The sequence below is a fragment of the Periplaneta americana genome, chromosome 3 (assembly GCF_040183065.1).
Source record: "Periplaneta americana isolate PAMFEO1 chromosome 3, P.americana_PAMFEO1_priV1, whole genome shotgun sequence".
NCBI lineage: Eukaryota > Metazoa > Arthropoda > Insecta > Blattodea > Blattidae > Periplaneta > Periplaneta americana.
In genome coordinates, this window is record NC_091119.1 from 64,208,414 (window position 1) to 64,224,711 (window position 16,298).

The 16,298-nt window shown below is 34.5% G+C and overlaps 1 protein-coding gene across 3 annotated transcripts in view; it reads left to right on the forward strand.

Annotated features, from left to right (window-relative positions):
• ix (mediator complex subunit intersex) overlaps positions 1-16,298 on the forward strand; it is a 38,434-nt gene that overhangs the window by 9,019 nt on the left and 13,117 nt on the right. For all 3 annotated transcript variants that reach the window (XM_069820640.1, XM_069820638.1, XM_069820639.1), the window contains exons 3-4: positions 3,584-3,668; positions 7,817-8,036. In XM_069820640.1, the coding sequence (XP_069676741.1) occupies positions 3,584-3,668; positions 7,817-8,032 (301 nt within the window). In that variant the 3' untranslated portion in view covers positions 8,033-8,036. The remainder of the gene's footprint in view (positions 1-3,583; positions 3,669-7,816; positions 8,037-16,298) is intronic.

Consider the following 16,298-nt stretch of genomic DNA (forward strand, 5'->3'; position numbering starts at 1 on the left):
ATATGATGGTAGAGACTGGATTAATCTTGCGCAGGATAGGGACCAATGGTGGGCTTATGTGAGGGCGGCAATGAACCTCCGGGTTCCTTAAAAGCCAGTAAGTAAGTAAGTATACAAAAGAAACCAAATGACCTGGAAATGTACAAAAACTTGCCCAGACATGTTCAAACATTTTTAACAAGAGCCAGAACAGGTCACATTGTCACACAATTGTACCTACACCGATTTCACCTTTCTGATAATCCTACTTGTCTGTGGTGTAATAGTATGATGAAGATCTGGAACACATTCTTCTATACTGTCCATCCATAAACCACAAAAGAAGTAAATTAAAATCATCAGTACCAGTTGCAGAAGACACAGCTCTGCAGTATATATTGACTACACCCCAACTCTGGCTTCTAGCAACAGGCATCTATAATGAACACCGATCAAAATACTCATTTCTCATGAAAAACAAAAACTGAATAGACTACAGTGGACTTTAGTGGACTTTATGTTGTCAGCAAACAGTTGGATACATTAAGAAGATTGATTGATTGAACATTGAATACTTTGCAAGTTCGGGTTGATTTACTGGGTTTAAAAACCATGTGGTGAAAGTGCTTCAGTTGTTGTAGAAAAAGCTAACGAGTGGTTTCATAGTTTGTCTGAGCTCATTGAGGATTATGAACCGAGAGACATATTTAATGTAGATGCAACGGGCTTAACACAAGAAAGTTCTTATCATACATATTCCGAAGTGAAACGGGTTTATTTTTAAAGTATATGCTGAATAAAACGTTCACATTTAAAAGAGAAAAGAATTGTTTTCAGCTTGCGTTATAGGACCACACACAAAACATGGCAGTTTTTAAGGTAAAGTCCACTGCATGTTATTTTGATGTACAGTAATTTTTTTTTACTGATTTTCGTTAATAACCCATGGTTTCTGTTAATTCGAATTTCGGATAATTCTGTCTTTTTTCATATCCCATTGGAGTTCGAATTAAAGAGAGTCCACTGTAATATCTGTAAAATTGGGAGTTTTACCAATCACAACTAGCTTTAATCAGGATTTAGGATTCCTCCAGGGAAATCGGGAGAATCCCACCTAAATCGGGATACCTTACAATCCTGGCTGTGCAGCTACACCTGTTATGAATCAACTATAGAATATGTTTTTCGTTATCCTGATCATTCTCATTAACAGGCAAACAAGATAGATTCTTGACAGTTTTAACTACATTACTTTGTCTAAATTGTACATTAGTTCTAACTGTGATAGTGCTGCCTTTTTAACCTAGACTTTTCGCTTCTACTTTAGTAATGCCAATGTACAAAGATCTAACTGAAATTCAAGGAAACTAGTGAAAGATCAGGTCTTCCTAAATAAATCATAAAGGAAAAACTCAAAAGCCTGGTCATTATGCCGTCTTTACGATGATATCTAATGGATATCTGAATATGCCATTGTGCAGCCATCTTGTTGACATCTACAACATAGTGAAATGATGCCCTGAAAGATATGAAAGATGTTGATAGTGCTTTCTGAACTATACATTGGGTTTTCTGCACTGAAAATCGTGTAGTAAATTCTACCTTTGCTGTGCCTATGTGACATTGTTGTCATGATCAGTCAGGAATTGTTCTTTTTTGAGTCCCAAAAAGTGGAATTCATTGCTCTTTCAACAGCCAGTGTTACTTTAAACTCTTTCATCATTGCTGAACAGGTTACTTTTACATTCACTAGTTGCTCTCTTATTTGGCATGAAGTAATAATTCAGTTAGTAAAATTCTGTTTATAAAACTGTATCATTAGGTCCCAGTTGGGATGGCACTTATTTTTCAGACTTTTCACATCAAATGCCGACTGCAAAGGACATATATGGCCTTTTTCAGTTTAACCAGTCCCATAAGTTGGTAGAACAAGTACAAGTATTACAGCAAATAGCAAATATGTGGTGTCCACTTTTTTTTCCAGGAGTATAGAGAGAGAGGGGGGAGGAGTGAGGAAGGAGAGGAGTGGGGGTGGAGTGAGGAAGGAGGGGGGAGAGAGAGACGCGCGCACACACACGCACACACACACACACACACAATATTACTGCCATCTTCTCATCAATGGTGACAGGACACGGGATGAATAGAGCCTACCTCCATCAATACAAGTTACTGGAGAGTGCAACATGTCCGTGTAATAGTGGAAGTCAGACTATAGATCACTTGCTATATGATTGCACAATATTAAGGAAAGAAAGAGAAATTCTGAGAAACAGCATTTCGAAGACAGCAAATTGGCCACCTACCAAATATCAGCTTATAAAATTACATCTTCAACCATTTATCACTTTCATCAATTCAGTAGACTTTGAACAATTGTAGGAATGTAATTATTGTTAGGATGCACATACTTTATTTTTCAACCTTATTATAAAATGTAAATATGTTATACCTTGCCTTAACTATTTATTTAAAAACTCTCAATTGTAATATATTCATAGGTTCAGCCATATGTATTTGTAATAATTTTGTATCTTGCTTAGATATGATCAATGTAAATAGGCAAAATAGACTAAATTAGGCGTATTCAACAATTGAAATCTAAATGTATGTTTATTGTCGAAAAGGGACAACCCTAAAACCATGTAGTATTACTCAGTAATGGAGCATGTTGTTCAATGAAACTCGAAGTTTTTCTATTGCCAGGAGAGAAAACCAGAAATGTTGAAAAGACAACCTGGTGACATTGGTAAAAAAAAGTTTTTCTATTGTATATGAGTTTACAGAACATTTGAATATGCTGTGATCAGAATACATTTTGTAATATACGTATGGTACAAATTTTGAAACCAATTCTTGATAACTACATGTAAAATTTCTGTTAATGATTTGATAAATAACTTACAACAAAATTTTAAAACCACAATCCAACAAAGATTTCATCCCATGTTTTGTATTATTTAACAAAATTATTAATAAAGAAAAATTATAAATGGACAGTATTAAAAAGTTAGTAAAAGTAAATCTTGTTGGGAAATTGAAGGGTTCAGAGCCATATTGGGCCAAAAGGCATTTATTAAAAACGGAGAAAGAAAGGTTAAAGTTAAGTGAATACCATAGTTTAATGAAGATTGACATATCATTTAGTTTGAATGTGTATACTGTATATTACTTGCTATATGTTTCCATTGAATTATGGTGATAACTTCATTTTAACCCTTGTTTTCTACATTTTTAGTAAATGGCGCTTGGCCCACTATGGTTTTGAACTCTGATTCCAATTTCTTCAAGAGGAATAGCAATGGCTATCTCCAGACTAGTAACTAGATATAACTGGCCAGCACATCTCTTGAGAACTGGAATCTATACTTCTATATTACCAAAATGTGTTCTCTGCAGAGAAGAATATTCAACTATGAACTTACAGCACATACTAAAATGCAAAACTATCAACATTTCAGATAAAAGTGTTAATAACATTACAGACATTTACTGGCATATTAGAAAACAAACGGAGAAAATCCAATATTCTGAACATTATTATCTTTATTGATTTTAGACTGAAATTACAAACTGTTATTTGAAGATTTATGTGACATTGCAGAAAGGGTGTGGACATGGCAGTGCCACGTTTTGATAAAAATATGGAAGAGTTCTACTCGATATGCGACCAGATTGAGCTCCACCTGGTAAGTATGCAACTGTGATTGCTCGCATTATGTGCAGTAGTGATGTCATTACTACGTGATATACAAGGCCAGGAAAGATGTGGTAGTTTTGAACAAAGAAACCATCACTATCAGGTTCATAATATTGCCACTAAATGTCATATCAGTTTATAGTGTGCATTATTTATCATGTGTTACTAAACAAACACATATTTTATTACATTTGTGTCAGTTCCTCTCATACTGGTAATGTAATTGCTCAAAATTAATTTTATAAGAATTCGTAAGTATAGTACAGTATATTATGTACTATATTGTAAATCAGATTCTACAAAAAAAAGTAAGAAGATGCTAGTTTTTTTTCCTTTATTCCCTACCTCTTCAGTAATAAAAGAGAAATAGAGAATTGCTCTTTATACACGTGTTAAGGTACTAGAATTTCTTTGCTTATCTAATAAATCATCTAGAGTTTCTAATTTACAGTTAAAAAAATCTTGATTTTGTTATAAGTACCCAACAAATGTCCACCACTGTGGAGTAACAGTTCAGGTTCAAACCCTGGTTGGGTTTTTTCCGAGGTTTTCTCTCAACCAATTGAAGCAGAATTGCTGGGTACTTTCGACATTATATCTCGGACTCATTTTTTCATAATTTATTGACATATCATTATCATAATTGCCATAGTCTGGGTTAAGTTAACAGTGCACCATGTTGTATTCATACAAGAGCACGACTGTTCAGCAACAAATATTATTTACAGAACACGAGTGATAAGTACAATAAGCCTCAGGCTGTGGTGCAACCTTTGTGCCCCTCTACAAAAGGGGAAAAAAAATACAATAAATATCTGGGAAATGTACAACTGCTTAAAGGGTTAGGTACAGCTTACAGCAGTAGTTTTTTTGGAAATATTCAACATTTTTTTTATCTCCATTACTGTATCTCGTACAATAATGAAAATTTATACATGTAATACATTGTCCTTCTGCTATATTAAAAAATATTTTTATGATTTAAAAAAATATTTATATATATATATATATATATATATATATATATATATTTTAAATCATAATGGTGGTAGGTCACTGTGCAGTGATGAAGCATTTCCCTCATAACTCATAAACTTGTTAAATTTTTCATGTTCTCTCTCTTTTATTTTGTTACTGAAACTCATGTTTACAATATCATGCTCTTTCAACTACATTTCTCAATAAATAATATTTTTTATTTTGTGTTAGAAGAAAATACTGATATTTGACCATTTTTTAAATTAATTTATTTTTTATCAGACAATCTATCAAAGGTAGAGAAGTGATCTTGCATCATATTATAGATATGATATACATAAATACACACATTACAGAATGTTGGTTAGTTTTTGAGTTATATGGGAAATGCTTCATCACTGCACAGTGAACTGAATTAAAAAAAAATGTTAATAATTTTTAAAAAATTGTAAAAATATTTTTTTCATATAGAAGAAAGACAGTGTTTTACACGTACCAATTTTCATTATTATACAAGATACAGTAATGGAGGAAAAAAAATGTTGAATATTTCCAAAATTGTACTGTTGTAAGCTGTACCTAACCCTTTAAAAAAATCGAAGCTTTTTTTTTTTTGATTGTGTCTAAAGTACAGAACATTTGCATATACTGTGATCAGAATATATTTCGTAACATTATGTTACAAATTTTGAAACCAGTTTTTGATAACAATATGTAAAATTTGTGAGATTAATGACTTGATAAATATGTTACAACAGAAGCCAAAACGTGTTTTAAATATGAAAAATTTCAGCATTGTTAGTACTTTAAGCTATTTATATTTATACTAGATGAGTGAATTATCTTTGAGCTGGGAATGTGGCAACTTGCTATTGTCAAGTAATTGCTTGGGGTATGTTGCAGACTACACAAAATCTCGGCAAAGGTCACAGTTCATGTGAGACTGAGTGAACCCATGATGACACTAGTGTTACTCTTGTGTATTCGTGATTAAAAGTTTAGTTTAAAATGGCACACAGCTGTAATATTACACAGAGAGTATTTATGCATGATAATTAAGTGTTACCAGTTTTGCTCCATGAAGTTTGATGATGTCCATACCTTCATCTCATTCAGACGTTAAATAACCTAAGCTGTTGATAAAGCGTCGTAAAATAACCTACTAAAATAAAAAAAAATAAACGTCTGACTGCAAAACCAGGTGGCCTGGGTTCAAATCCCAGTTGGGGCAAGTTACCTGGTTCAGGTTTTTTCCGTGGTTTTCTCTCAACCCGATATGAACAAATGTTGGGTAACTATCATTGCTGGACCCCAAACTCATTTCACTGGCATTATTACCTTCATATCATTCAGACGCTAAATAACTTGAGATGTTGGTACAGCATCATAAAATAACCCACTAAAAACAAGTTTGATATCACAACAAATACCCATTCGTTAATATTGGAAATTGTTCACCCATTCATGACTTTGTGATTAAATTCCAGGAAACAGGAATTTAACGAAAGGGGGCACTATGGCCCAGCACTGCGACCTGTTAAGATCTATTGTGCTGACCCTCTTGTGATGTATTCCCAAACTCACACCAGCTGACCACACTAAGATTCTCTGTGTGCCCAGTTTTCGAGCAGGCAACCCCACTTGTCCCTAGACCAGCACCCTCCATGCATTGCCAGCCGGCATTCAGGGAATGCTACAGAATGATAACGAAATGGAGAAATGGTGACGGAATGATGTAAATGCCTAATTTGGAGAAAAATGGGAGAACCTCGGGAAAAACCCCCACTGCGACCTTGTCCGCCACAAGTGTCACTACGGAATTTTTCATTGAAAAAAATCCCAGACCTGACCGGGAATCGAACCCAGGCCACCTGCGTGACAGTCTGAAGATCTGACCATTCAGCCACTGCAGAGAGACGAGGAGACAGGAAGTTTTACATATAAGAAACGCAGAAGATGGCATAGTGCCTGTCCTAAGTAACATTTGTATGAAATTAGACATCTCTTGGAAAATTCCTCTAAAGTCGCTTCATAATCTTTGGCAAGAAATGTTTCACCTATACAAGTTGATACAAGGTTATTGAAATTAAGACTATACAAATTTACAGTGGTGTGCAAAAACAATGACCTGGTGATCATGTAATCAGATATGGATTTTAAATGAAGTACATGACAAGGAAATTGACCATAATCTTCTCGTGGTTTCATCTCCATGGGTGTGTAGTACTCTAAACAACAGATACTGGAGCTCCAAAAACCCCTACCTCCTTAATGAAGAGCTTCTACATGTTCTGAAAATACGAATATGTGAAAATAATTTTGAATCCTTTTTTGGTAAGTTCACAGAGAGAGTATGTACTCGTGTCTTTTTCCAGCAAGATTCTGCAACAGCATATACAGTCAATTATTACACAATGTACGAACTTCATACAATATTCAAGGATAGAATTATCAGCAGAAATGTATGGCTCCCTCGATTTCGTGATGTAAGTCCCTTTGAATTTTATTTCTGGAGAACTTAGAGTTTATAAAATATCCCATATTCCCTGGAAGGACTGGGAACATCACCACCTCCAATGCTCAAAACTAACTGCAACAACACATCACTTGTTCTTTCTTAAGCAGGTGCCATAAATGTTTGTAACAAGAAAAGAAATAGTTTCAACATCTTCTTTCTTAATTTGAGTAAATTACATTTTTGAATGCTTATATTTAGTTATACTTTGCATTTAAATTTTGTGGTTTGTCAGACCACCGATAACATACTCCCTCAGTAATCAGCACGTCGAAGCACATGGGTCCAGCAGTCAAGTTGCCACTTCCTTAGCCAAAAGGCAATTCATTCCACCGATTAGATCTACATTTGTTAATATAAATTGCACCCATTCAGGTCAGTTTAAATAACTCTTAACTTCTTAAAAAAGTTCATTACTGTTACATTTCCATGATTTTCCTTTCTGCATTCGGTTTCACGCCTTTCAAACCAATAAATATGTCAATTTCATGTATTTGCTGTTGACTGAATAACAATGATAGAACCTCTTGTGGGCTTTTATAGATATGTTTGTTTAGATCTGCATCTCCGATGCTTCTTCTCTTGGTCTTGTGTATTTTGTAGTCAGTGATGGTGTACAGGTCTGATTGTAGTGTTACTTCCAGAAAACGTCCATTGAGTGTCTGGCGCAGGGCACTGCCAGTCAGCGATACCTGCCACTACCTGTTGCTCTCACCCGCACTGACCCCCTACCTAGCCAGGAGGGTGCAGCCCTTACTTACCCTCAGTATTTGGCTACGGTGCGTGCACAGGTGGGCTTTGCCAAGGAAGTGCACGACATGCTTGTGGGAGCCGCGCAGAATGTCTCACCAGGAGAGTAGCCCTGTGAGTTTATTGTGACTGGTGAATGGTTAATATTTTTGATACTTTAAATCTGGTTTGGTGATGACATGTGATTTGTGTAGAGTGGAAGATTTGATTACTGATTTCTTATTTTTATTAGAAAAGATTCTGTCACTGTCACTTCCATTGTTAGAAGGTATAAAATACTGTAGCACTGTTGTGCTGCAGTATTATACAGTGCACTTTTTCCACTTGCAGGTACAACCACATGAAAACTCACCTGGTCTCAAACCATGCCAGAAATTAGTTTTATCAATTGTTATTTCCCCTTCACATTTTTCTCGTATACATTTGAATCAATAATAGCATGTACACAATTGTGTACTGTTCGAAAAAAAGAGGACAGAAAATATGTATTTAGATTTAGGCTTATTATAGGCTACTTTAAATTACGTCAGTATGTATTTTATTACAAAATATTTACAGTACAGATTTAGGCTTATATCATACTTAAAAGTATATTAATATCTATTTTATTTTGATAACACAATCCCAAGGGAAAAAATGGAACTCTCTGCATCAAAATCCACAGTTAATTCCCGATTTACCACGAAAATCGTCTGTAGCTGCATTTAGATTGGCAACAGGCCATGATTGTTTGGCCAAACACCTGCATAGAATTGGAATATATCAGTCCCCTAACTGCCCATTGTGCAACTCAAACCAAGAAATGGATTCGGAACACCTCAAAATCTGTGCTTCATTGGCTGGTCATGATAATATCTTTGAAAAATATTGGAGTGCAAGAGGTCAAATGACTTTATTGTCAAACGCCTGGCATTAGAAAACAACATATCTATTTTATTGCAAAATAATTATGAAAAAAACTTAATAATAATGATTTTACAGTTAGCTACATATATGAAAGTCAAAGGAACTATAATTATTAAAGAGTACAAATCTATTTAGATTTAGACTTAGGTCTATATTATGCTTAAAATGATGTCAATATCTATTTTATTACAGCATACTTATGATAAAACTCATTAATATGAAATTATTTTACAGTTAACTGCATATGAAAGCAAAGTAATAACAAGTAGGAGCAAAGGGAGTTATGATCGTTGGCAAAGAGTATATTCCGTAGATGCTACTTCCACCTACAGGCAAATTACTTGAGAAAGGCGAAGGAGGACATTTCTTGATTTTTTTTAAATCCGCCCGGATCCCAGACAAAGACTTAAAAAGGAGGACATGTCCAGACAAAAGAGGACGTCTGGTCACCTTAATTTTTACTGTATTTCATAATGTGTTATAGGAGTTGTTTGAAGTGGTGTCCAACTGCAGTCACATATTCCCAATATCTTTCAATGAAATTTATATTCACTCGAAAAGTTCTCCTTCTGTAATTCTTCTAATTTTATTTTGACGTTTTCTTAAAGTTCCTCTATACTATGTAAGCTATTCCTTTAGACATTATTTTTATTTTGAGGATTCTTCACAGATAATAATCGCACTTGGTAACATCTGGACAACCCTCTAGTCATGATCTTGTCATCAAAAACTAAAATCTTTCCATATTAATTTGAAAATATCCAGAGCAGCGTGTGCTGTGGTAGAATTATCTTGAAAATATGTATGTCTGTCAGCAGCAGACTGCAGTTCAAAAAACAGTGTATTTGTTCATAGTACATCTATGCATTTACAATATCTTAAACAAAAATATGGATCCTATTCTTCTGACAGCATTGGGATGTGATGTGCTGTAATTGCAAGAAGACCTTAACATGTGCGACTATTATCTGTGGGAATCCCTAAAAAATAAAAATGAAGTTTACAGGAATAATCTGCATACTTTAGAGGAACTTAAAATATCAGGACAAAAATTAGAAAAAATATGAATAATAGAGAACTTTTTTGAGTGAACACAAATTTTGTTAACAAATATCAGGAATGTATGACTGCAGATAAATACCACTTCGAATGGCAACTTTAGTACTCATTAAATAAAAATGGAATTGGACGTCTGTTATTGTCCAAAGTTATACGTTATAAATACATGAGAGGATTATCAATTTATAAAACCAATTTCTGGTGTGGCATTGGTCTGGTGAAGTTCCCACTGGTCGCAGTTGCAAGCAGAAAAAACACACTGTGTTACCGAATATGAAAAGGAGATAAGTAATTTCTAATGCACTGTAAAGTGGGGTGACTTTGAACGCCGAGGTGACTTTGAACAGTAATTTAGCGCCTTTCTAAATTAAATGCTGTACCCAATTTCGAAAAAACTGAACTAATTTATTGACAACTTAAACAGTTTTTTCGCAGTTGGGTACAGCATTTAATTTAGAAAGGAGCTAAATTACTGTTCAAAGTCACCTCAGCGTTCAAAGTCACCCCACTTTACGGTAAACTTTATTTAGGTGTACAGAATGGTTCACCAGGTTATACTGCATATCACTGATCTTTTCTGTAAGGCCATTCTCAATATAAGAAAGTTTATTTGAACATAGTTCCAATTCTAAATAATTACACAACTGGTTTCACAAACGATAAAAGATGCATTATCTATAATAATTGTTAATTTATGTCTATTTTATCAGTATTAATAATCTGACATTAATTTATCAAATTGATTGACAATTTTGGAAATTGGATATCAGTTTTTCAGTTGGCTTGACTATAATTTAATTTTTGAAGAACTGTTCTGCAGTTGGAAATATTGAATATATTGGATTAAAATAAATAGTGTTTTTATAATCTATTGTACATGTTTTAAGTAAAATAGCAGATAAGTTTGATGTTGAGGTGGAGTTCCTAGCGTGTCTAGAATAACCTGAATATCCTTTGTCAGAAAGAACTTGTAGATATTATTTGCTAGATAATGATAGATCTCCATTATAGAATTATGTATCGAAACAGGTTTTTTAAAAATTCTGTAAAAAATTACAGTATTCTTGCTATAGCATTGGATCACTTTCGAGTTCACAGCAATTCCTGTTTGCTTTTAAGATATTAAGCAACAAGTTCATTTATTTTCATATTGTTTTTCTGACTACTTAATACCATTACAAATGATTCATATTTGATTTTTTTCATCATTTCCTTGCTTTAAATCGTGTTCTTGCTTTCCAATTAAATTTAGCAGTATCTTCTCATTGGATTTGAAATCATGCCTCTTCTTCTTATCTGTTTTCTGTGTCATATTCATTTTCAAATTTTTATTCCTACCAAAAATAAAGCACTTAAAGACAGACTCTGGTTTACGACTAAATTATGTTTTGGTGAGTTAAGTTGTTCGTAAGTTCAAAAGTCATAAACAGTATAATAATATATATACTACTATGTAAGAAGTCAGATATACCGTACATATTACAGTAGAATTCTTCGCATTCAGCAACTGTGGGACAAAGCCAATGCCGGATAATTGGAAAATACGTTTATAGGTTATGTAAACACATACTGTACTGCACAAACATTTTTTTCATGTTGAAATTTAGTCATTTTCGTATAGATATTTAAAAATAAAGTTTTGAAATACGTAATGTACATTCATCAGTTCATAATTATTGTAATACAGTAAGTAATACATAATAGCGTAAAAAGTACTAAAAGTTTTTGTAACCTTAGGCGGCCATGTGACGTGAAGAACAATGTAGCCAATGTCACAACTATGAATATGATGAAGTAGCGCTCAATGATTTGAACCTCTTTAACATAGCTCTAATGTCTACTTGTTTATATATACTATCTATCATTCTAATGAAACTTTTACGGTGCTACATCGTAACAGAGAATTTCACACTTTCCTATTTAGATATGTCCAACACCCCTTCAGAACAGGCGAGTTCAAGTGGTAAATTTAAAGATATTGTTTCTGCGCATTGTTTGCAAGATCCAAGTAACAGCTTACCGATGCTACTCGATCTACTCCAGGGACATAACGGGTTTTCTGTCTTTGTTTTCACGCATGAACAATGTAAAGAGTAAACACAATATACGGCATGTGTGATCCACGAAAATCACTCACATCTTTGTCCGACCCTTCCCTTTCGCATGAATGACAATTTTTTTTTTGGCCTAGCCAAAAGTGCTGCTGTTTTGGTATTGCTGGTTATTTGGATGCCGGACACAAGGGTTTTACTGTACTGAGTCACACTATATCCAAACACTTTTACAATAATTACAGTAATAGTAGGCCCATGCAAAATTACAGCAAATTACAGAATATACTATGATACTCTAAATATTGCACATCATTATTTAATAGCACAGTTTTTTTTAATGGTCATAAGTCGAGAGATATTTATTATAATGTTTGTCCCCTTAAAGATTCTACATATGAATTAAAGATTCATGACACATATGAGTCATTAATTACACTGAACAACAAGAATTTTTCTCCAACTTAAAACAATTTGTCCTTATGGTTTGATGTGCGCTGAATCCGAAAATGCATCTCTTTTCTTCGTATCGCGTAAGGTTTTTAAGATATATTATGCAGTGTGCGGCTCGTGGGTATTGAATTCAGGGGGGCTGCATACAAAAATAAACCATGCAACTTACCTTATTTAAAGATTAGTTCCATGCCCCTTGTCTTGTAGGTTGCAAACTTTTGAATCATCTTCTTATTAAAATCCGATATATCGTAACATAGTCTTTACAATGGAAAACATAGCTAATTCGGTCAGTCTCTCTTCTCTCATCGTATTTCTCAGATAGGATTTTACTCCCTTCAAACAAGAAAAGCAACGTTCTGGTTCGGAAGTTGTCATTGGTATGGTGATAGCTATGCGTAGTAGCTCCAGAACTTCTGAAAATGAGGTCTGCAAGTTCTCAGATAGAAGAAACTGCAAGAGCTTGACTGCGTCACTGATATTTATGAATTCTTGTCTCTGATACAACACAGTGAGTTCCGTTTTTAGTTTGTCTTTATCGAATTCACACACTTTCTTGGCTGCCGCAATCCTTGTCGGAATCCCTTCCACCTTACTATGCTTTTTAGGGTTTTCATTTTCATAGCTCTCGCTGCTCAACTGTACACTGTTCCATATTGTCTATATGGCATTAACAAAGCTTGATATGGCTCGGTAGCATAGTCGGCTGCGGGTCCGATCATGGCCCAGGTCGATGGCATTTAAATGTGTTTAAATGAGACAGGATCATGTCAGTAGATTTACTGGCATTTAAAAGAGTCCTGCGGGACAAAATTCCGGCACACCGGCGATGCTGATATAACCCCTGCAGTTGTGAGTGTCGTGAAACTAACCATAATTTAATTTTTGTATGCAGATTTGAACCTTAGAAATATATAACTGTTGATGTTGTAGTTGGTTGTATAATATATCTACATGATACATCAATAAATGAAAAAAACTGAGCCAAAAATTGTATTCAGGATCTTCAAGAGTATGCACCAGGGCGCTCACCTCATTTATTGTGATGTTGTTAGATGTTTCAGATTCCATTATGATTTGAAAACATTCTAGCAATGGCTTCTTCTTCTCGTGAACAACATTTAATGTTCTTATTTTAAAACTCGATCTTGTTGCCCCAGCTGATGGAATTGTCTTTGAAACACATTAATCTAATATAGACTGTGTGGAGATCGAGAGAAGAAAGCAGGGATACTGGATAAATCAGCAAAAAAATATGACAGCGTTGTAGGCTATTTGGTTTAGCGGCCCTTTCTATTATGAGATTCAACTGATGGGCACTTAATTTCACATTTCTCCTGAATTGTTAAGATACTGAACTGAATAGACTGTAAATATTGTACAGAACTAAACATTGTTGCACTTGTTATACTCACAACATTAAAGAAAATGTATTTAATACTGCGCGCTGCTGACAAACTGCTGCAAATTTTGCAGCGCCTGGAAACTCTGGATTCAGGGCGAGGGGTAGCAGGGGGAGGGATAAAACTAACGAGCAAAGCATCCGAAACGAGACTGGCAGCTCCAGGGGAGGAAGTGGCTTCACCAATCCGTCCTTGCCACTCGTTTCGCTCTGGCAGCACCAGGGGAGGAAGTGACTTCACTAACGATTGCGTGCATGAGAGCGAAATGTTTAAAAAAATTCGAGCCGCTAAATAGAGATTGTATAATAAATGTATTTCACAACATAAAACGAGACAAGAGCCACAAATGTCTGGGGGTGCTGCAGCTCCTCAGCCCCCCTTCGAAAGCCGCCCCTGATACTATGATTTCACTTTTCGATAAGCGCTCCCCCAGGAAATATCTGGCATGGGTTGGGGGTATAAACCAAAACAAAAACTAATGAATTTTATGAGTTTATGACTTATTTTCGGTTTTTTATGGTTGTTGGAATGTTCTTTTGTACTTATAATAAATAAACAGGTATTGGGTCCCTTCTATTAAGTAAATTTCATAACAGTTCAAAGTGAGGTCTATGCAATGAACAAACAAGGGTGGGTTTTCAGTATTTAAAGGAAAAGTTTACCAGTTTGAGTGAAGGCAAATTAAAAGAGGGCATTTTCATCAGTCTACAAATTCACAAAGTTATGGCTGACCCTTTGTTTGAGGAAAAACTTTCCATTACAGAAAGAATGGCGTGGCAGGCTTTCAAAGACATTTACCCAAATTTCCTTGGAAATTCTAGGACAGAGAACTACACAGAACTTGTTGTGTTAACCATATTAAGTGCATATGACAAAATGGAGTGTAATATGTCTCTCAAAATACACTTTTTACATTCTAATTTTATGGAAAAATCAACAACATTTCAAAATCTACAGTGCCTATAATCCACCTAATAATCCCCTTGATCTAACTTTGTTTGATATACAACCTAAAACTATCATAATTGGTGACTTTAATGCCCACTCCCACCTTTGGGGCTACGATAATGTAAACCAACCTGGAAAAATGATCATGGACCTCCTAAATACTACAACCACAGAACTTGTCTACAGAAAAGAAGATCCCCGTACTTTCATTCATTATTCTGGTTCTGGTACAAATCCAGACTTATTACTAGTAACATCAGATATCCATCACGAAACCAAGAAAAAAATAATTGAAGACTCTGGATCTGGCCATAGAGTCATTATCGCTTCTATCCATCTCCACCAAAACCGAAGAAAAGAACCCTACAATAACAAAACAACATGGAACTTTAAGAAAGCGAATTGGAAACTATTTACAACAGAACTCGACAAATACCTCAAGCTCAACACACCACTAATGGAAAATACAAACTCAGATAGATTGAACAAATATTTCTGTGAATCTCTTCTTAAAATTGCAAAAAAGCACATTCCACGAGGCAAACCAAAAAAATACACCCCATTCTGGACAGAAAACCTGAATTTATTGAAACAAGATAGAGATAAAGCAAGAACCAAAGCAGAACATAGCAAAACACCAGAATATACTCAAGATTGGAGGAAGAAGACTGCCATTCTTAAAAAAGCAATCATAACAGCAAAAAAGAACAGTTTTAATAAATTTATTGAAAATATTAATTACAGAACCGATAGCGCTGAAACATATAAATTTCTGAAGAATATTTCCAATACACAGGAAAATACTAACCAACCTATTATTCATAATAACAAAACACTAACAGATAGTAGAGATATAGCAAACGCATCTAATAAACATTACTCAAACTCTCACAGATTACATCCCAATATCAAAAAAACTGACAAATTTATCAAAAGAGAATTACATAAAAATAATAAAAACAATATTACTAGTACAAAACCTGAAATATTTAATACAAATTTTACTTCCAAAGAATTAAATATAGCTATACAAAATTTAAAAACCAAGAAATCTCCTGGCCCTGACAACATTCATTCCGAATTTTTGAAACATCTGGGGGAAAAAGCCAAGTCTGTACTTTATCCATTTTCAATTTATCATGGAACACCTCAATTCCTGCAGCTTGGAAAAAAGCAATCATTGTACCAATTCACAAAAAAGGGAAACCTGCTCATGATGTTAATAGTTATCGACCAATAGCACTATTAAGCATGATAGCAAAAACCATGGAGTCCATGATCTCCAACAGATTAGCTTGGCATTTAGAATCCCAAAATCTTTTATCACCAAGACAAGCCGGCTTTCGACAACTACACTCTACCAATGAACAAGTCATACGCCTCAGCCAAGAAATAAAAGATAGTTTTAACAAGAAAGAAGATACCTTGGCAATATTTATTGACTTTCAGTTAGCATATGACTCTGTTTGGAGAAATAAATTATTACTAAAACTCCAGAAATTAGGTATCTCCAGCAATATGTTCAGATGGATATCAGAATTCCTTAGTCAAAGATT